Source organism: Diabrotica undecimpunctata, chromosome 7 (genome assembly GCF_040954645.1).
Source record: "Diabrotica undecimpunctata isolate CICGRU chromosome 7, icDiaUnde3, whole genome shotgun sequence".
NCBI lineage: Eukaryota > Metazoa > Arthropoda > Insecta > Coleoptera > Chrysomelidae > Diabrotica > Diabrotica undecimpunctata.
This window is the reverse complement of record NC_092809.1, coordinates 128,105,174-128,128,671: the sequence shown is the minus strand read 5'-3', so window position 1 is coordinate 128,128,671 and position 23,498 is coordinate 128,105,174. Positions and strand designations below refer to the sequence as shown.

Below are 23,498 nucleotides of genomic sequence, written 5' to 3'. Positions count from 1 at the left end.
CACATCGCAGTTGACATCCCTGGCTCTCTGCATTAGAACTTGCCAACTAAAAAGTGCTCCCCTCGTTCCGAGTCCTGCTCTGAATCCAAATTGAACTTCACTCAGGTGTTTTTCTAATTTGGTGTATATGCGCGAGTAAATAATAGTAAGGAGTACTTTAAGTACATGGCTCATCAAACTAATCAATCTATGTTGTTCACATTTTCTAGCGATTGGTTTTTTAGGAAGCGGAATGAATATTGATAGTAGCCAGTCTTTTGGTAAGTAACCCGTCTCGTCGATGTTGTTGAATAGTTTCGTAAGAGCTGTAATTTGATATGACTCTAATAGCTTAAAAATTTCACCGTGCACCTCATCAGGTGGTGGTGATAGGTGGTGGTGATTTCCCATCTTTAATCCGTTTAATGACCATAGTAACTTCTTCGTTTGTTATTTCTGGTTGGTAGAGATTGTTTGTTTCAGTCAGACTTCTTGCTGCATCTTCGAATAATTCTTGCATAGATTCTTTCCATCTTAGTAATTTATCTTCAATGGTAGTCAAGATCTGGCTTTCATTGTTTACAACTATGCCTGTATTGCGTTGTTTTCTGGTATTTTGTACCTCTTTAATTTTTTTTGTGCATATGGAAATCGCCATGTTTGCGTTGTAATGTTTCAACTTCCATAGATTTCTCATCCTTTCTTCCTACATTTCATTTTTGTTGAGGTGATAGAATCTCTAAACCTTTTGTTTATGTTGATAAAATCAATTTGGTTTCTTATGATTTTTCCTGGGGTATCACCGGGTGCTTCCCATGTATAAAGTCTCTTTGGATGTAATTTAAAAAATGTATTCGTTACAACCATATCCGTCTCTTGTCAGAATTGGATTAGTCTTTCTACTCTTTCGATTCTTATACCAAGACCATATCACCCAACGACATTCTCGACTGTACCTTGTCCTATTTTGGCATTGAAATCGCCCATGATAAAGTTCATGTTTTTTGGTCAGTTTTAGAGAGTCTTCTAGAGTCTGATAGAAATTTTCTATTTCTTCTTCAGTGGATTCTAATGTCGGTGCGTAGACCTGAATAATGTTTATATTAGAGGAACTTGACTGAATTTTTACTAACACAACTTTTCTAATATGGGCGTAAATGCTTTAGCTATTTCTTTTTTTACTATTATCGCTACGCCATTTCTGTTTCTTATTGTCTCGTCTCCAGAATAATAGATATGGTGTTTATCTATAATTCTAATTCCAGAATTTGCCCATCGAACTTCACTGCATCCTAAAATATCTATGTCAGCCTAGTGACTACTACCAATAAAACAAGCGAAGAAACTAAACAACGAATAAACCTTACAAATAGGGCATACTATGGACACCAAAAACAATTCCACCTAAAAAATATCCAAAGAAAAACTAAAATTATTATATACAAAACACTGCTGAGGCCGGTCCTCACATACGCAGCGGAAACATTGACTCTAACGCAGAATGATGAAAGACTTCTGGGAATCTTTGAGAGTAAGATAATCCGCAAAATATTTGGAGCTATGAAAGATCAAGGGCAGTGGCGCAAGAGATATAATTTCGAATTATACCAACTCTTTAATGAACCAGATGTCGTAACCTTCATTAAAACACAGTGACTTAGATGGGTCGGACACATAATCCATAATCCTTAAACCGGCCTTAAACAATGTAGATTTCCAGGTAGCTTAAGGCATGCAGTTATAACACCTATATTTAAATCTGGTAATGCCGGTAACGTTGAGAACTATAGGCCTATATCTGTCATCAATTCAATTGCTAAGATATTCGAGAATGTGCTTTATAACAATATTTTGAATTACTTTGGAGATAGGTTCTGTCCAGAACAACATAGTTTTTTACCAGGGAAGTCCACTGTGTCAAATTTGTGCATTTTGACAAGTTTTGCAGCAGGGGCCATAAATAATAAAATTCTGTATGTCATTTTTACTGACTGTACCAAAGCTTTTGATAAGATTGATCACTCTATACTTATTGAAAAGCTAAGCAAATTTGGTTTTGATTCAGAAGCATGTATGTTTATGAGGTCATTTTTTTGATAGGTTAAATCAAGTTAAAGTGAGGAATAGTTTATCTAAGCCATTTATGTCGACATCAGGTATACCACAAGGTAGCAACTTGGATCTTCTTCTGTTTGCTATATTTATTAACGATTTACCTCACTGTGTGAAGTTTTCGACAAGCCTGCTATTTGCAGATGATTTTTAAATTTTTCGAGAAATTTCAATTTTGCAGAACTCTGAGATGCTGCAATGTGATCTGAACTCAGTGAGTCAACGGTTCGATGATAACAAAATGTTTCTTAACACTTCTAAACGTCATGTTTTACTATCACTCAAAAAACATAATTTATTGGAGAGCCAATACAAAATTTCTATTACTGTACTTGGAAGAAAAAACACTTGCAAGGATCTTGGAGTAATGTTCAAATTTGAGATTCAATGAACATTATCGAATCATCATTGGAAAGGCATACAGAACTCTTGGCTTCATAATTTGTAATTCAAAAGATCTGAAAATCCAATATCATTATACAATGCACTGGTAAGACCTTACTTGGAGTATGCCTCTATTATATGGGCACCATAAACCAAATTCAATGTTGATCTGATTGAAAAGGTTCAAAAACGATTCTTAAGGATTCTTTATGTCAGACAGTTTGGTATCTATCCATACATGATCTCCTATAATGCTATATTAACTTTTTTTAAAGTTCAGCGACTGGATAATGGAAGAAATTTTCATTCAGCCCTTTTTATTTACTATGTTGTAAATCACATTAAATATAAAGCTTGCTTTTTTATAAATAAAATTAAATTTAATGTTCCAAAAGTACATCTAAGAATTAAAAACAAACGACTGTTCTCAACTTATAAGACTGATTGTTTACCCATTAATAAGATGTTAGAAGAATGTAACCAAGTGATAAATAACTGTGATATATACTTTTTAAATTCTTCTGTGAGACAAATAAAAGTTGCTTTTGAAACAAATTTCTAGTCTGCAAAAGTTGTCTTAAAATTTAATTAAGATGTATATTTTTTACTTGTTTTATTCTGTCTAGATTTAGTTTTTAATATAGTTATTAGATTTTATTAGTAGTAATCACTATCTTAATGTAATAACAATCATTTTTTTTGTTTTAAAAAAGGTTAAATAAATGAATAAATAAATATTACGAATGCCTGACAATATGATTGCTAAAAAGTTAAGGACAGGAACACCTATAGAAAGACGAAGTAGAGGCCGACCGCGAATTAGGGAGTTAGATAAAGTTGAAACCGACTTAGGGATACAAGAGATCAGAAGATGGCAACACTTTGCGAGAAACCGAACTGTATGGCGACTAATTTTAGAGTAGGCCAGGATCCACAGATGATTGTCGAGCCAAAGATGATGATGATGATGATGATGAAAGGGAAACAATCCATCAAATTGACAATGACTACATAGTAATATAAATACCCTCAAAGAGGAAATAGGAATGAAATAAAAACTAAAAACAATAAAAGCCCAGTAATAACACAAATATCGGCTGAAATGATAAAAGCAGTAGGAAGAAAGCTACACCACATTTTGACAAAGTGAAATGTTGGAAAAATACTATAAACCCTCAAGAGGTATATAGAAAAAATAGAAGATATAGAGGCATGTAAAAACAGAAAAGAGGCTTGCAGTGGATTATAACCTTTAATATAGTAATTATCTTAAAAGTAGACTTTTATCTGCTTAGATATGTGAATTATATGCTGTTTAATAAAAAAAAACGCCAATAATTCGCTTTAAAAACAAATGGCTTCAATAATTATTGACTTCTATTAAGGTTGTTGTATTTATTTTTAGGTACAAAAGGGGCACAAAGGGAAGGTAGCCAAAACAGGCCAATGCGAGATAGAGGAGTACAACCACAATTGGATACCAGTACTATGACGACAAGTAATACTGCTACCGGACCAAAGACTGTGACTGCCTCAGTGGGTACAGAAAATTCTGTTGGATCTCAAGTAAGTTTTTTGTTAAAATAATAAATTTTTGTGAACTAGGAGTTTGTTTAGTTAAAACATAATTCAAGTGCCGTTATGCTTGCATAGACCAACAAAATTAAACTACCTTTTGGTGCTGGAGAAACACCAACGAATTTTTATTGTTTTTGTGAGCTAAATTTAAAAATTTTCTTTCTGTTTTTCATAGTAATTCTTTTTATGGAGTCGATTGTATAATTTAAATAAAAGATAAATATAAGAAATTTTTTTTAAACTTTCACCAATATTTTGGGGGTAAAATTAATACCAAATTACTATAATTACCCAACTACTATATAAAAAATATAATAAATAATCCTTAACATTTTTAAATTGCATTTAATGTGATTTTCATTTGTTTTAATTAATCCACTACTGTTAAAAATAATAAATGTTCTTTTATTTTTATCACATTGAATAATTTCTGTGTGTATTCATGTATTATTCCTGTATAGTGACTAAAACTTTTGAGGAAAACAAATACTACTTTGCACTCTTTATTGACATTACTCAGGCTTTTGATAAAGTCTGACATGAAGAGTTGCTCTTCAAAATAAAAATGAACGTTCCAGGGGCAATGTTTGCTTTACTTCCAGTATAATTCCACAAGCTGAAAGCGTTAAACACCTTTGGTTTTAAACTGATTTTGTTTATAACCCTGTAATTTTCAAGTTAAAATATTTCCTTTTGTTCATTAACTTCGCTTCACCCTGTATGCCTAAACGACCTATTCATATATATATATATATATATATATATATATATATATATATATATATATATATATATATATATATATATATATATTAAACTTAGAGCTAAGATTAATATTATTATAAAAATTAATATTAAACTCACCAGTCTTCCGGGTTGAACCGCGTCGATATCCATTTTGCCGAGCTTTCGACATCCTCTCTGATGTCTTCTTCAGGGCTTCCGAGGTCTCAGTCTCCCGAGCCCCCAGACACTACTACACTCACTAGTCACTTCTAGTTCACTCACTAGTTCACTACTACGACTGGGACCAGGGGACGGTTCATTTATACCGTCGATGGTGACGTGGCCTAGGTGGGGGTTAGGGTGGAGATTGGCGCGAGAGTTGGCGCGAACATTTCCGACAGTGGGATTTTGATTCGAAGATGGAGGGGGCGATATTTTGTTTATGAGAGGTCTCCATGTAGAAGGTAACCGTATGGCGTCATCTCTTTTATTAAGGCAATTTGGTCTTTTTTCTATTTCTATGGCTTCTCGGATAATTCTTGGTTTATAAAAGCGGATGGGGGCTATGGTTCTGGAGTTTTCGAAATCAATTTTGTGACCTGTATGAAGATGGTGTTGACCGAGAGCTGAAATTGAATCGGAATTGCGAACAGAAATGGAATGTTCATAAATCCTATTTTGAATTCTACGATTTGTTTGGCCTATATAGGATCGGGGACAGTCTGCACAAGGAATTTCATAAACTCCGTGCTGTTCGTTTGGAATATTGTCTTTGATTGATCGAACAAGAGATGAAAGTTTTTGTTGGGGGGTAAATATTGTTTTTATTCCTCTTGGTTTAAGAATTTTGTCGATTTTGTCAGTGACACCTTTGATGTAAGGAAGAAACGCTTTCGTATGATAAGGGTCTGAGTCTTTGGATTGAGATTGAGTGGGAGATTGATGTCTGTGGATGCTCCTATTGATGTGATTTTCGCGGTAGCCATTTTGGATGAGGGCTTGTTTTAAACAAGAAAGCTCAGCGGATCTACTTGCATCATCGGAAAGGCGTATTGATCTGGATACAAGAGTATTAATGACTGAATTAATTTGTGAAGGTGCGTGGTGAGAGTTGGCATGCAAGTAACGATTGGTATGTGTGGGTTTTCGATAGACAGAGTAATGAAAACCTTGGGATTGGTGTTTCTTTATGAAAACATCGAGAAACGGCAGGGATGAATCAGTTTCTACCTCCATCGTGAACTGGATACTAGGATGTATACCATTCAGATGGGTTTGGAAAGACACCAAAGCATCCCTGCCATGGGGCCAAATGACGAATGTATCGTCAACATATCGTAGCCAACATGTGGGTTTGAGCATTGATGTGGATAGTGCTCGGGTCTCGAGCACTATCCACATTATTATCCACACTATTCTTCAGTTTGACAGATGATTGTCTCAATTGGAATGTGACTTGGAGTAACAGAGTAATTGAAACCTTTTGCTAAAGCTTGAGTGGCAATGGCAGAAATAGGGGTATCAGAAAAGTTATGAACCACTGTAGTGGGTTCCAGCGTTGAGGTTTTTGGAATTTGTTCGGAAATGAGATGCAATAATTTGCGCTTCTGAGTTTCACTCTTAGATTCGAAAGTGTTTAGGGCTGATTGTGTATTGATACGGTCGAAACTGTCCCATAATATAGGATGTACATTGAAAGAATGAATAGAAGACCAGATATTGAAAATATTTCTATTTGTGACATCTAGTTTTCGTCTAGTGGAATGAATAGCTTCACGGAGAAGAGCAAAACTGGTTTTCCTAAGAATTTGGGAGATAGAAGAAGAAGAAGTGTGGTGTTTAAGTTTCAGAAATTTGGGAATGACTTTATAGTCTCGGCAGGCTTTAAGGAAAGTTAAATCACAAAGAAGACGATTTTTACGAAGTAGTAGGTTACTATATGATTTAGTGAGCTGGTAAAATTCCTCCCCGTAGAGGCGAATAAGTGATTGCCAATATCTTTATGGAAGACTTCGAGACCCGAGCACTATCCACATCAATGCTCAAACCCACATGTTGGCTACGATATGTTGACGATACATTCGTCATTTGGCCCCATGGCAGGGATGCTTTGGTGTCTTTCCAAACCCATCTGAATGGTATACATCCTAGTATCCAGTTCACGATGGAGGTAGAAACTGATTCATCCCTGCCGTTTCTCGATGTTTTCATAAAGAAACACCAATCCCAAGGTTTTCATTACTCTGTCTATCGAAAACCCACACATACCAATCGTTACTTGCATGCCAACTCTCACCACGCACCTTCACAAATTAATTCAGTCATTAATACTCTTGTATCCAGATCAATACGCCTTTCCGATGATGCAAGTAGATCCGCTGAGCTTTCTTGTTTAAAACAAGCCCTCATCCAAAATGGCTACCGCGAAAATCACATCAATAGGAGCATCCACAGACATCAATCTCCCACTCAATCTCAATCCAAAGACTCAGACCCTTATCATACGAAAGCGTTTCTTCCTTACATCAAAGGTGTCACTGACAAAATCGACAAAATTCTTAAACCAAGAGGAATAAAAACAATATTTACCCCCCAACAAAAACTTTCATCTCTTGTTCGATCAATCAAAGACAATATTCCAAACGAACAGCACGGAGTTTATGAAATTCCTTGTGCAGACTGTCCCCGATCCTATATAGGCCAAACAAATCGTAGAATTCAAAATAGGATTTATGAACATTCCATTTCTGTTCGCAATTCCGATTCAATTTCAGCTCTCGGTCAACACCATCTTCATACAGGTCACAAAATTGATTTCGAAAACTCCAGAACCATAGCCCCCATCCGCTTTTATAAACCAAGAATTATCCGAGAAGCCATAGAAATAGAAAAAAGACCAAATTGCCTTAATAAAAGAGATGACGCCATACGGTTACCTTCTACATGGAGACCTCTCATAAACAAAATATCGCCCCCTCCATCTTCGAATCAAAATCCCACTGTCGGAAATGTTCGCGCCAACTCTCGCGCCAATCTCCACCCTAACCCCCACCTAGGCCACGTCACCATCGACGGTATAAATGAACCGTCCCCTGGTCCCAGTCGTAGTAGTGAACTAGTGAGTGAACTAGAAGTGACTAGTGAGTGTAGTAGTGTCTGGGGGCTCGGGAGACTGAGACCTCGGAAGCCCTGAAGAAGACATCAGAGAGGATGTCGAAAGCTCGGCAAAATGGATATCGACGCGGTTCAACCCGGAAGACTGGTGAGTTTAATATTAATTTTTATAATAATATTAATCTTAGCTCTAAGTTTAATTGTACTAACCGCGGAAATCTTTCCGAACATATATATATATATATATATATATATATATATATATATATATATATATATATATATATATATATATATATATATATATATATATATATATATATATATATATATATATATATATTTAGGCGGCACACACCCTTCCGGTAGGGATCTATGGAGGAGTATCACCAAGCCGCAAGCCCTTATCTCTTGCCGTACTGCTCCACCATAGGCCGATCAGATACCAGCATATTCTAGACTAAGCCGCAGATTCATTTTAGACCTATTCATTCCAACAATAAACTCGATCTATACTCAACACGTGTAAAAAAAGACCGGTTCCCGGCACGTCGGCGACGGTCCCAAGAAAAAGGTCTGTCTGTTAGAAACTCTTGCGGAAGACGTATGGTGTGTTAATAAGAAAATTTGTCTCCGCGATTGTGAAACTAACAACGTATATTGTCACATATTGTACCTACCTGTTTGTGTTACCTATAATACGTAGAGAAATAAAAGTTAGTTGCAAGTTACTCGTATTCTTTACGTACCATAGACAATCAAAATAGTACAGTCCATTTAAAAATCCATTAAATAATGGCGGGATAAGTTAGTAGAAGATTAAAGGCACGTGGAATCACATGTTTCCACCTGAAACGCCGGTATTTTCTCCATGGTCCTTCGAGCCGGATGGATGATTCTCCATGATTAGCTTTTTACAATTAAAGCCCAATCGAGTTGGAAGGTGCACAGCAGTCGCAAGAAACAGAAGCAAGTAGACATATGCCTCCCAGAACGCCTAGTGTTTTGAAGTAAACTCTCTCTTTAATAAATAAAGTGCAGTGATAGCGTTAAACACATAAGCACATTATTTTCTCAGAAGTGAATATAATCAAGTAGTTTAGAACATAATTTAGATTGTATAAATTTGAGAAAGCTATGCCGGTCTGGAATGTTTTTTGTATGTTTCAGGTGATGCTACGAGAATAATAAAAGCTTTATGCCATAATATCTCGTTCTCTTACCATTTCTGACAGTATCTTGTGGTCAGATTCTATGGTAGCTCTCAAAAAATGGTCCACCTTTGTGGCAAACAGGGTGGAAATATTCCAAAACGCTAGCCCTTCCCCAAACTGGAAGCACATAAGGTCTGAGCTCAATCCCACAGACCTCTTATCTCGGGGCAAGCTTTCAGATCAGGCCAGATCCTTCTGGGCATCTGGACCATCATTTCTACTAGATCGATCTAGCGATTGGTTTAAACATAAATCGTTGGAGCCTATGGTCAATCTCCCTAAAGAAAAGAAAAGAGTTAATGTATGTACCAAAACTCAGGAAAATTGTTGGATGGAATATATAAACCGATTCTCATAATTCACTAAACTTATAAAATCCATGGCGTCATCCATTTCTTTACGATGCGGCCTGCGTTCCGAACCCGGTATTTAAGATCTGGCTCATCCCGGGCCACTACCAGTACAGCGAGGTCATCCGCGAATGCGAAGTGGGTTGTACCCTCTCCGCATTCAGAGTTCATAACCCCTCATATGCCAGGTTCCATAGCGTCGGGTCCAAGACAGATCTCTGGGGTACCCCGGCCGTCACGTACACGATCGTGCCCTTTTCCACCATAAACTTTCTCTCGGACCAGGACATTTTCTCTCCTCCATTAACTTTATTACCTCGTTCCACTGCAGCGTATTAAATGCATTCTTAACATCAAACAACAGCAGGGCCGCCCAGCGATGTTCATTCCCTCTGGTGCGCAATGCTTCGAGTACACTCATGATTGCATCAATCGTGCTTTTCCCTTTACAAAACCAAATTATCTCCGAGATAAACCTCCTGACCTCTCAATCATGTCGTCTATGCGTACTCGCAGCATCCTTTCATACAGCTTACTGATGCTTGGAAGAATACAGATGGGGCGATACTTTTCCCTAGCCTTGGGGAGTAGTATTAACCTCGATATCCTTCAAGGCTCAGGAAAGGTTTGTGCTTCCAGCAGTGCATTCGTGTGTTCCAGAAGCCACGCAGGCTACGCCCGTCCTAGACCCTTCACCGCCTCAGTTGGTATCTGATCTAGTCCGAGGGACCTACGCGTCTTGAGTGAACCTAATACCTCGACAAGTTTATCCATGGTAAAGGGTACAGTCCGCTTCTTCATCCCTCTATACACCATGCCATCTGCCGTCCGGAAAGATCTCTCATGTTAACTCAAGCTTCTTGTCCATAGGCATTTCGTAAGGAGGATACGCATGGATTATTATTATTATTAATAATAATTTTAATGCAATAATAAAAGTAAACCTAATAAATATAATAGCAATCAAACTAAACATTTTAGAAGGTAAACTTGTTTTTTTTTTACAAAAATATATTGATGTTATTTACAGATAAGCCAGACTGAACCTCCATCTCAAACTCAAACCTCGGAATCTTCAAAATCAGAAGGCACGCAAGCCGGTGGTTCCTTGGGCCCAACCACAAAATCCTCATCTACATCTACACGACCTCCTCTAAGAGATAACCTTCATCACGTACTAACCAATACCAAATCGGTGGATTATTCCGAAATAGACATGGTCCGAGATGCCGAACTGAGAGCTGCTCATCACCACAATGTAGTCAATAATAATATTTCTAGTAGACGAAATAAGTCAAAGAGTACTGAAGACATGAATAGGGAAAGTGGTGAGTTTGTTTCTTAAACTAATAACTTATAATAGACTTGTAAATAATTATAATAGAGTATTTCTTAAATACCAAAAATGCAAAAGTTTACAATTTACAAAATTTGCTATCGCTTTTATGAATTGAAAGCTCAACAAAATATTTGGCGCAAGAGCACAATTTGTCAAATAATCTTCCGTGTATGAATCGATATCATCAGTCTTATAACGATATTTCTGCAATAAACATTACGAGACATTTCGGCTAATACAAATTCACACACAGAATGGCCGGTGACTTTCTCCTGTTTATTTCCCACTTTAAGTGAATAGCTACAAAAGTAGCATATACTCTGAAGGGTATAAACGTAAACGAGTTTCTTTACTGCCTTCTACCATCCTGTCAATCATTCAATGCAAATCCTCAATATATTCTGCTATTAGAATAATTTTATCTGAACCGTGTATTATTGATTGGTCGATTATTTAGTTTGGCATCAGGTGTTAGTTTAAAAAGCGTTTAAGTGCCAACTGTGAAAAGCATACACAGATCATTTGCAGAGGAGTACAACTACTCAGATTCCATAGAAAGCCTACGAACAGTAATTAGAAAAATAGGATTTCGTTGGCGAAAAACCAGAACTAATAGAAAATTATTAACAGAAAAGCCCAATATTCAACATCTTAGACTGAATTTCTTACGTAGTATGAAACGTTACAGGAACGCAAAGCGCCCACATGGATGAAACATATGTCCATTCATCTTATACCTACCAAAAGAGCTGGCCTGATGGTTCAAACAAGGGCCTACAAAAACCAGTATCTAAAGGACAAATGCTTGTGATAGTGCATGCTGGAGGTGAAAGTGGTTTTGTTAAAAACGCTTATCTGCGCTACAAACCTACTATAAAAACAGGAGATTATCATAATGCAATGAACTAAGACAATTACAAAAAGTGGCTTCAGGATAAGCTGGTACCAAATTTGCCACCGAACAGCATTTAGGTGATTGATAATGCATCGTATCACAACGTACAAACTGAGAAATGTCCAACTATGTCTTCCAGAAAAGCAGAAATGCAGCAGTGGCTGACAACTCGAAATATTTCGTTTACAGATGACATGTTGAAATTTGAACTATACACTATAAAATTACACAAACCTCGCTTTAAAACCTATGAAATTGACAAAATACTCGAGGATAAAGGACATTCAGTTTTACGGAACCGAACATCTTATTTCTATTAGTATTGCATTAGACGATTTTATTAGTACTTTATTACCCTACTGTTTACGCCCTTTTTCTACGAAACCTTTTGGTCAATATATTGGTAATATAAAGTATAAATGGTCAATATAAAAATATAATTTTTGGTTTATAATGCCATAATTTATAGCAACACAATCTTTTACAACTGACTTTGTAGAACAAATACCACAAATATACTGAAATATATTGAAGAAAAGTAATGACAGTAATAATAATTGTGTACTGGAACTATTAGAAACTATTCAAACTTTCATCAATCAGCCAATCCCGTCCACTGCTGGACATAGGCCTCCCTCAGTTCTTTCCAGTGTTCTCTACACTGGGCCGCTTGTAGCCAGTTTCCCGCTACTCTTTTTATGTCGTCGGTCCATCTAGTCGGTGGTCGTCCTCGGCTTCTTTTATAGTTTCTGGGCCTCCATTCCATAATTCGTCTTGTCCATCACCCATCTTGTGTTCTGGCTAAGTGTCCTGCCCAGTTCCACTTAAGTCTCGTGGTTCTTTCGATGACGTCTTGAACTCCTGATCTTTGCCTGATTTGTCGGTTTGTTATGTGGTCTCGGAGGCTCACATTCAGCATTGCACGTTCCATGGCTCGTTGTGTAACTCTTAGTTTATTCGCAGATTTCTGCGTGAGTGTTAAAGTCTCTGCTCCATAAGTTTGTACAGGCAAAACACATTGGTTATAAACTTTTCGCTTGAGACACATGGGAATTGAACTTTTTAGAATATGGCTTAGTTTGCCAAATGCTGCCCATGTCAGGCCTATTCGCCTCTGTATTTCATTTGTTTGATTGTCTCTGTTTATTTTGATCTCGTGTCCCAGATAATTGTAAGTGTCTGTTTGTTGTATGGTATTATTGTCGATAGTTATATTTCCACTCATTACGAGATTTGTCATAAGTTTAGTTTTCTCAAAGTTTATCTTTAATCCTGCTCTTTCAGACAGACTTTTAAGCGAATGTAGCATAGAAACTGTATCCTGTAAGTTATCTGCGATTAATACGACATCATCTGCAAACCTCAAATGATTTAATCTTTCTCCATCTATATTGATGCCCATATCTTGCCATTGGGTGTTCTTAAATATTGACTCTAGAGCTGCCGTGAACAATTTTGGTGAAATATTGTCTCCTTGTCTTACTCCTCGACCTAAGCTGAATTTATCTGTGTCTTCGTGTAGTCGTATACTTGATGTAGCGTTCTCGTAGATGTTTTTGATTAGTGACGTGTACCTGTAATCTATTCCGCTTTGATTTAGGGCTTCCAGTACGGTTTCAAACTCTACAGTATCAAAAGCCTTCTCGTAATCGACAAATGCAAGAACCAGTGGTATGTTGTGCTCGATGCATTTTTCAATTAAGATCTTTATGGTGTGCAAATGGTCATTTGTGCCATATCCTCTCCTAAAGCCTGCCTGTTCTTTGGGCTGATAGAAATCAAGTTTAGGTGTTAGTCTCTTTGTTAAGATTTTCATAAAGAGTTTATACATATGTGTCAAGAGGCTGATGGGTCTATAATTTTCTAATTTAGTAATATCACCTTTTTTGTGTAACAAGACTATCACTGCATTGTTCCAGTCTTTAGGAATCGTACCCGCATGTAAGCATTTATTAAACAGTTCGCTTACTGATTTTAATAGAATTTCTCCTCCTGCTTTTATTGCCTCAATAACGAGTCCATCGTCACCAGGCGATCGATGGTTCTTCATTTCCTTTAAAGCTGATCTTACTTCTGACACAGTAATGGGTAAAAGTATTTCCGATCCCTGATTTATGAGAGTCTTTACTCGTGTCGGTAAATTTTCTTGTGGTCTTTGGCTGGTATAGAGGTCTTTATAAAACTCTCTAGTTATTTTCAGAATGTTTTGTTTATCTGTTGTTGCCTTTCCGTCTTTATCTTCTAGCTTGTATATTTCTTTTTTACTTTGTGTGAGTTCTCTTTTCATTATCTTTAAATCTTTGTTCTTTTCTACTGTTTGAGTAATTACATTAGTATTATATCTTCTTATATCTCTTCTAATATCCGCTGAAATGCTTTTATTTAGTTTTCTATATTCTTCTTTGTTTCCCTTTTCTTTCTCGCTTAGGTTTCGTCGTATTTCCATGAGAGCTTTTGTGTCTTTGCTAATCTTTTCACTTTTGGTGTAATTTTTCTTGCAAAATTTGAGTTGTGCGTTTCTAACCGAGTCTGTAATTAATTTATTATGATCGTCGATACTTAGAGGTTTGGGATTATTACTCTGTAAAGTTTCTGCTATATTTTTTATGTACGCTTCTGGCTGATTTGGTGAATTCCAAACTATGCGTTTGCCACTGTTTATCATCTTTGTTTTTTCTTTTTGTAGGTTTATCGTTATTCTAGCTCTTACTGGTCTGTGGTCGATTCCTACTGATAGTTTATTAAGTACAGTGACATCTTGAATAATTTGCTTTTTGTCTGTTATTATATAATCATATTCGCTCTTAGTTCTTCCATCTGGACTAACCCACGTCCATTTTCTACTCTGTTTCTTCTTAAAAAAGGTGTTCATTGCATACAGTTTGTGTTGCAGTAGAAAGTTGGTAAGTATTTCGCCTCTTTCGTTTCTTACTCCGATTCCAAAATCTCCGATTGCTACTTCTTGTTCGTTATTTTTCCTTCCGAGTTTCCCGTTAAAATCTCCCATTATCAGATTGTAATGGGCCGGTTCCTGCTTTTTTGCTCTTTCGATTTCCTCATAGAAGGCTTCAACAATCTCATCTTCGTAATCGCTGGTGGGGGCGTACACCTGGATTATTTTCAGATTGTATCTCTTATTTAGTCTTAGATTTATATACATAACTCTTGGGGAAATGCAGCCAATGCTCTGTATCATTTTCTGTAATTTTTTGTGTACTAATAAACCTACTCCTCCAGTTGTCGATTCTGTTTCCCCATTATAGTGGAATATGTTGCCTGATTTTAGTTTGACCTGATCTTCACCTCTTCTTTTGACTTCGCTAATTCCTATAATATCCCATTTCACATGTCTGAGTTCTTCCTCCAGTTCCGTCATTTTTTCATCTTTGGATAAGGTTCTTACATTATACGTAATTATGTGCAGCGTTCGTCGTTCTTGGTAGCCTCTTACATCCCGGAGATTCTTTGCACCCTCTGCCCGCTGTCCGTGAATCCTACCGCTACCTTGGTTGGGAACTAGCGAGCTGCCGGGGACTGAGGGCCCTTTTCTTGAATGTCTATTCATGCTGAGGGGTTTTGGCATTTAAACACCACGCTTGCCAGGCGGGTTGGTGAGTTGGTTTGGGAAATTGGTAGGATAGTAGGTATTGGGTAGGAATGGGTTTAGGACATGATTTCTCTCCATAGGAGTTGAGAGACAATCAAGGCTCGCGTAGGGCAGGGTCGCATCTCTGAAGTAAGTCTATCCTCCACTGGGATTGTGGAGGAGTACTTACCCGCTACCACTTTACATTCAAACTTTACGATTATATATTTGTGTCTCTGATTATACCTATATTTTAAAGTTCACCCGCGCGTACAGGCTATCTTTTTCCTGCCAAGTGCGTTCTCACTTCATTGTTCGCGCAGGCAGTTAGAATTTCATACTTTCAGCTATTTTTGGTGAACTGTAATTCTAACTGGAATATTTTCTAAGAGTAAGAATTTAATAGAGTAAGAGAGAGGATACAGCCCTGTCTGACACCCTTCTCAATACGTATTTCTTCGGAAAAAACGTTGTTATCCTTTACCACAGCTAGGTATCTGATTAATAAAATAAATAAAAGTGCTTTGACTTTCTATTGACTTTGTCTTTGATGTTTCTCATGTCTAACTTTTCTTTTTAAGTAATTTAATTATTAGGGTTATTTATGAGGTTGGTTGTAATCAAGAAAACACTCGTACACTTACTCACTTACTCCATGGCGTTACAATCCTTCGTAAGTTTTAGCCAATTTAACAACATGTCTCCATTTGTCCTGTTTTGAGCAATCTCTATCAAATTCTTCACAACCATAGATTTGAGGGTCCTGCTATATTATCTATCCAACAGAGTAGATGGCGTCCACGTGGTATTCGTCCAGTTGAAGCTTCTTCTCATACCAGCCTTACTATTCTTTTGTCAGAATGTCATATTAAATGGTCCTGCCCACTGGAGTCTTGTTTATTTTATTTCTTTTACATTAGCGTTTGGATATATAATATCCAAGAGTTCTTCAAGCTCTTTGTTAGTTCTTATCTTATATTGTCCTACTGCTCCATCAAGCACAGGCCCAAAAATCTTTAGTTTTTCTTTTCTAAACACGCAGTCATTATTTAATGCCTCTGTTATCGTCCACGTTTTGCTACCATATATCACTACGGGTCATATGACTCTTTTGTATAGTTGCATATTTATATGTCTTGTTATTTGTTTTGCTTTTATAAGCTTTTGAAGGGCACAAAGACATCTGTTGTCAGCTTGTATTTTATTGTCTATTTATTGTGATCAGTTATTGTCTTTAGTTATTGTTTTTCAAGATATTTACACTGTCAGACTCACTCAAAGTTAAAGACATCGATGTTGATGTTCTATTCGATTCTATCTCTGGTTCGGTTATTGCAGTTCATATGCATTTAAGTAGGCGGTCCGATAAGTACTTAGCCTCACCGCCCGATGGCGCCACAAAGAGCACTTGGCTGATGTGTACAGTGACACTTCTGCTTTGATGGCAACGATCAAACAATGGTTGAACGAGTTTCAACATCAGTTTTTGATGAGCCATGCATCGGTTTCCCTAAAATGGCTACCACGCAGAATAACGTGACAAAAATCTACCATCTCGTATTGGCAGATCGCCGACTGAAGGTGCGCCAAATAGCTAAGATAGTAGGCATCTCAAAAGACCGCATATAATATACTGCATAAAATTTTGGGCATAAAAAAACTGTCGGCGCGATAAGTGGCGCGTTTGCTCACTCCGGACAACAAACGCAAATCAGAGACCACTTCAGAGCAGTGTTTGATGTCATTTAACATTTATCCGTAATCCGAAGCAGTTTTTACCTCGTTTCGTAATCTTCGACGAAACATGGATCAACTGGCACAAACCATAGACTAAGGAACAGAAATAGTACCCGGCGAACTTACTCCGAAGAAGGCGAAGACCGGAAAGGTGATGGCCACCATTTTTTGGGATTCACATTCACTACCTGGAGAAGGGCAAAATGGTCACAGGGCTTTACTTTGCCGAATTATTGGGCCGACTCGACACTCAATTTCAGAAAAACGGCTCCATTTGGAGGAGAAAAAAATGCTCTTTCACTATGACAACGCACTGGCTTATACCTCCTCCGTAGTCATGGCCACTGTATTCTCCAGATTTGGCCCCGTGCAAGTTTTTTTTGTGTTTCCAAACTTAAAAAAGACACTTGCAGGGCATAAATTTAAGTCGAATGAGGAGGTCATCACCGCCACGAAAGCCTACTCTGCAGACCTCGAGAAAGTGTATTTTTCAGGCGGCTTATAGAAGTTGTATCATCGCTGGGTCAAGTATATTGGGCTAAAACAAGATTATCTTAAGAAATAAATCGCCACTTTTCCAAAATTTTCGTTTTACTTGTGTAGGATAAGTACTTATTGAGCGGCCCTACTATTTAGTTTTATTTTTATTGATTAGAAGCCCCATCTTCTCTGCTTTTATTTCAAATCTGATGAAAGTCTCCTTCATCCTTAATCTGGTGTTTTATAAACTATTCTTCTTCTTTCTTTTTATAAGTAACTCTGCTTATTCATTGGCGGATTAATACCTCTATGGAAGGTTGTCACTCCATCTTTTGCGCGGTCGTCCGATACTTCTTCTGCCGATTGGTGACTTATCTCTTGCTATTTTGACGACACGGTTCTCCTCCATTCTGCTTATGTGGTTATTCCATTCTTTTTTTTTATTTTGTGACTATTCATTTATACACTGTTCGTTACATTTTCTTCTAATGTCTTCACTTCTCTTTCGATCTCTCAGCGTATTTCCTGTAATTCTTCTCAGCACTCTCATCTCTGCCGTTTCCAGTAGCCTTTGCGTTGTGGCTGTGTCAGGTCTTGTTTCTGAGGCGTATGTCATTATTGGTCTTACACTGGCCTTTTAAATTCTTGACTTCATCTCAGTGTCAATGTGTCTGTTTCGCCATATAGTGTTATTAAGGCATTCTACCAGTCTATTTGCTTTTTGTACTTGATCTCTTACTTCTTTGTCCAGGTCTCCATAGCTAGACAGTGTAATTCCCGGGTATTTTATTTCCATTACTTGTTCAGTACTGATGCCATAAATTTCTATTTTGCATCTGGCTTGTTCTTTGCTGACTTGTTTTAGTTTTCTGAGATGAGATTGTCTTGATGAGATAAACCATTGGATCATGTAAATTATTTACAACTTCTTGGTGTATATTTTATGGATTACTTTTAAATTGATTACAATGGCTGGATCTAGAATTTTTCTATTAATGCAGGTTTTGCATCCAATTCTCCCAATTTATTTTTGGGTTAGATTTCTTAGTATATCAAAATATTACAATTAATAAAATTGTATATTATTTTAGGTATGAGCCTAGATAGTAATACGTTAAAACGAATGCTTAAACCTATGCCAAGTACAGAAAGCCCAGTGACGTCTCCTGAAATGGGCAGAAAACGATATAATTATTATAATACTCACCATCATCCAAGGTACCCGAACAACAACGGCCGTTATTCAGAACCCGAATCTGGACACCCCCATCCACGATCTGCTATGGCTCAGAATTCCAGATTTTCTGGTTCTAGGTAAGTAGGAAAAAAATCATTTTTACTTTTTTTTTATTTAATTTGTATTTGACATGCATAAGTACGACAAAAGAACTCTTATTTTTACATTGTCAAATAGGTCTTCATATTTTTGGAAGTCTTTTTAACGGTGGATAGCTAGAGATACAGTTCACAATTGCTCACACTAAAATATATTAGTTTTATGTATTCATACTATAAACATTTCATGTAATTATTCAATCGAATACATGATTCAGGCAAAATTCCAACTGACTGGTTAAAATCAACTTTTGTAACAATTCAAAAAAGATACATTCCAAAGACTGTAGTGACTACCGACTCATAAGTATTATGAGCCATACTCTGAAAGTTTTTCTTTGAGTCATACACTCTCGAATTTACACGAAATGTGAAAAAAATAACGAAAAGAGGAAGTTTGGTGTCTTAAAAGGGTTAATTGTAAGTAAGGGTTTGTTTTTAGTCAAACTATTGATTCAAAAGTGCTACTAACAACACAAAATGTTTTTGTATGATTCATAGATTATTAAAAAGCATTTGATAATGTTAAATATAATATCCTATAAAACAGGCTCCTCAAAATAGGAATTGACACAACATGCATCAGAGTTATACAAGAATTATATAACAATCAAATAGCAGAATTAAGAATAAAAAAAAATTATTGCCAGATACCTTTAAGGTATGTAAAGGAGTCTATATGCCTGAGCTGCATACTTTCATCAGTTTTTTTTAATAGATATGTGGAAAAGATATTCCAAATGGCTCTCAAGACATGCGGTATACTAATGATTCGGCAATTCTAGCACCAACTTTAGAAGATCTGCGGCGTATTTTGGATACCACTAACGCCATTGGCAAACGTTGACTTAAAGTCAATGCTACTAATACCAAATTTATGACAATAAGTCGAAAGCCGATAATCAATACTATCTTGACAGCCAATGAGAATACTATAGAGCTGGTATCCCGATTTAAATATCTAGGCACCACTCACAATGAGAAATTGCTATAAAGAAGTTAAACTAAGAGTCAATTACGCAAAAAGAACATTTGTCAAATTTAAACATTTTTTTTTTTAGTTGACAGTCTCCCACTTCTGCGCAGACGTGGTCTCTTAAGGTGTGATCACTGAATCGCATTGAAGCATTTGAAATGTTGACTTTACGGAGACATTTACGAGTGCCTTGGACCGTATATGGCACCAATCAAAACATTTTAAAAGTAGCAGGTTGCGAACGAGAATTTCTTATTATAGTTGAGGACAGAAAAACTTCCTACCTTATCCATGTCCTTACGACAAGCAAAAACTATATTCCCAAAATAATCTTACAAGGAAAGATACAGGCAGGAAAAACATTATTCGTTGCTAAAATAGGGGATTGATGTAATATCAGAACAGTAGCCACAGTATTTAGAAAAGCCGAAAAAGGCACTCTACAAATGATTTGAAGAGGACAGACCACCGCCAGAGTGCGGCCAAGCACATGGCGCACGAATAAGAAGACCAAAAACAATATAATTTTATTTTCTGAGTATCCATAATATCCGTTCTGCTTGTATGTATTTGTTTTTTCTTTTTTCTTTTCTTTTTTCCGTACTATAACCTCCAGTTATCATTCTGAAAGTCTTTATCTCGATCTTAATATTTCTTTGGATTGGTTCGTATCGACTTTGATTTCGATATTGCACGTGAGTATAGATGTTAAGATTTTGTTTTATATTTTTGCCTTATATTTTCTCGTGGTCATCTCGAGCTAATGTGACTTTAGTTATTTGAAGCTTTATTTAACATAATCTTTTAACTGATTATTTTGCAATCAATTAATTAAAGATGGGAAAGCACCAGAACCTGATCATTTTTACTTAAAATTTGTTAAAATATTTTTTTTGTTGACCTAAGCGATAGCTACTCAGCCAGTCTTAACAATTTCATTAAAGGAAAAAAAAAGAGAAAATCATCAGCATATTGTTTTATTTGAAATCTAAAAATATTAGTAGGAACTTTATGCAAATCTGCAGTATACATATGAAACAACAGAGGACTCAATACTGATCACTGTGGTATTCCTAAATATCTAGGACCTATCAGTTTGTTTATGTCAGTTCTTAGATATATTCTGCCAACTGAGGCGGTATTTAAAAATATTTAGTCAATTTTCCCTTTAAAATGTCAAGATTCACTTTGTCATAAGCACTTTTAATATGTAAACATATTGTAAGTAAATTTTGTTGTTGAAAAACGTGTTTTGACTATCTTTTACTAATGTAGTAAGTGCATCTAAATAACCTCATCCTTAAACAAACATCCTTAAATTAAATGATTAACAAAACTATATATAAAATACTTTTGTAAAACAGTACACTGACTGTCACATCATATGTCTAATGAGGGATAACACGGTGGAAGAAATACAATTTAGATTTACAGACAACAGCAATGGCTACGGGAGAAGCCACTTTTTGTGTGAGGGCTCTTTGCAGAGGTGCAGAAATGTCAATGTCGACATTCGTTGTTACTTTACAGATTCTTATAAAGCCGTGAAAGCATATCCTGGATCAGACGTGGCCTCAGACCACAATCCACTTATCGCCAAGATTACACTCACCCTTAAAAATGTTAAAAGACATCAAATAATCCCTACAATAGACACAAGAAAACTTAAAGAACCTAAAGTAAAAGAATGCCTCCAACATGAACTGCATGCGAACTGCAGCAAATTGAACACAAACACCAATGATATTGACGAGTACTGGGATCGACTAAAACATTGTCTATTGGAACCCTGTAAAGAAATACTAAAGACTTCCGCAAGAAGAAAAGAAGAATGGATAAATGACGAGATACTCAATATGATGGAACAACGGAGACAATTTAAAAACAAAGACAACAATAAATACAGAGAGATAAACCACGAGATCAGGAAGATGATAAAGCAGGCAAAAGAAAAATACTTTGAAGAGAAATGCAAAGAGATCGAAGACCTTCAAAATAAATATGATCTATTTAACCTACACAAGAAAGAACACACACGAAACTACTATAACACATACGGACGAGAAAATACAAAGATGGGCAGAATATATCAACGAATCGTTCGATGATGAAAGAGGAGATCTGGAGCACATAGAACTTACGTCAAAAAAAAAAGGTCCATATATTACAAAAGACGAAATATTATACGCATTAAAAACAACGAAGAGTAGGAAAAGCCCTGAACCTGACATGCTTCCTATAGAAATCCTTAAAATTCTAGATGAGAAGCACATTGATGTTTTAGTGACACTCTTGAACCAAATTTAAAGTTTAGACGTATTATCCAAAGAGTGGTTAACGTCGATTTTTATTTGTCTCCCCAAAAAGAAAAACGCAAGAGAATGCAGCGATTACCGCACCATTAGCTTGATGTCTCATGTGCTAAAGTTACTACTAAAAGTCATCCATAACCGAATATATCACAAACTGGACATAGACGTTAATGATACACAATTTGGTTTTTGCAAAGGCCTAGGAACGCGTGAAGCTCTTTTTTCACTTAATATACTGATACAAAGATGCCTGGACGTCAATCAGGATATATACGTATGTATTATTGACTATAATAAAACATTCGATAAAGTACGACATAAACAATTAATAAATGTCCTGAAATCAAAGAAGATTGACTACAACGACCTCAGGATCATATCAAATTTATACTACAAACAGCGAGCAAAAGTACGTGTTAACGAACATCTGTCAGAAGAAATTGAAATAAGAAGTGGAGTGAGACAGGGATGCGTATTGTCGCCAATTCTTTTTAATGCCTACTCCGAAGAGATCCTGAAAAACGCTCTTAAGGGTGAAATAGCTGGAATAAAGGTAAATGGAGTTCCCATTAACAACATTAGGTATGCGGACGACACTGTGATCTTAGCCGAAAATATTGGAGATCTTCAGAGACTGGTGACCAGAATGGCGGAATATGGAAAAGAGTATGGTCTAACAATGAATGTCAAGAAGACAAAATTTATGAGAATATCGAAAATTCAAAGAAATAACGAGAATCTTCTAATAACCGGAACCAACGTCGAACAAGTGGACAAATATGTATATCTGGGAACAATGATTAACTCCACAAATGATTATACTCAGGAGATCAAAATCAGAATAGAAACGGCTAGAGCAAATTTCAAGAAAATGAGAAGAGTGCTATGTACAAGGGATTTAAAATTGGAACTAAGAGTTAGGTTGGCGAGGTGCTATCTGAAAATATTCTGAAAATATCGTGGACAGAACACATCACAAAAAAAGAGATTCTGAGAAGGATGAATAAAGAAATAAAAGTTTTTAATATAATTAAAACAGGAAAATTGGAATATCTTGGACATATTACACGTGGAAATAAATACACCTTGCTCCAACTGATTATGCAGGGAAAGATCCAAGGAAAAAGAAGCATAGGGAGGCGTAGAATGTCATGGCTGCGCAACCTGAGAGAGTGGTACGGATGTACATCAAATGAACTTTTCAGAGCAGCTGTCTCAAAAGTCCGAATAGCTGTGATGATTGCCGACCTCCGCCGCGGAGATGGCACTTGAAGAAGATAAAGCTTTCGATAGTGTACAACATCACAAATTAATAAATATACTTCCAAAAACTGTAAACATTATTGTTGTAATCTCAATAAATATATTATAATAATGTACA

General features: G+C 36.4%; 1 protein-coding gene across 1 annotated transcript in view; it reads left to right on the top strand.

The window, feature by feature from the left end:
• Positions 1 to 23,498, top strand: part of LOC140446636 (protein still life, isoform SIF type 1-like) — a 246,305-nt gene that overhangs the window by 190,739 nt on the left and 32,068 nt on the right. The window contains exons 8-10 of the mRNA XM_072539222.1: positions 3,881 to 4,041; positions 10,488 to 10,785; positions 18,586 to 18,808. Of these exons, the coding sequence (XP_072395323.1) occupies positions 3,881 to 4,041; positions 10,488 to 10,785; positions 18,586 to 18,808 (682 nt within the window). The remainder of the gene's footprint in view (positions 1 to 3,880; positions 4,042 to 10,487; positions 10,786 to 18,585; positions 18,809 to 23,498) is intronic.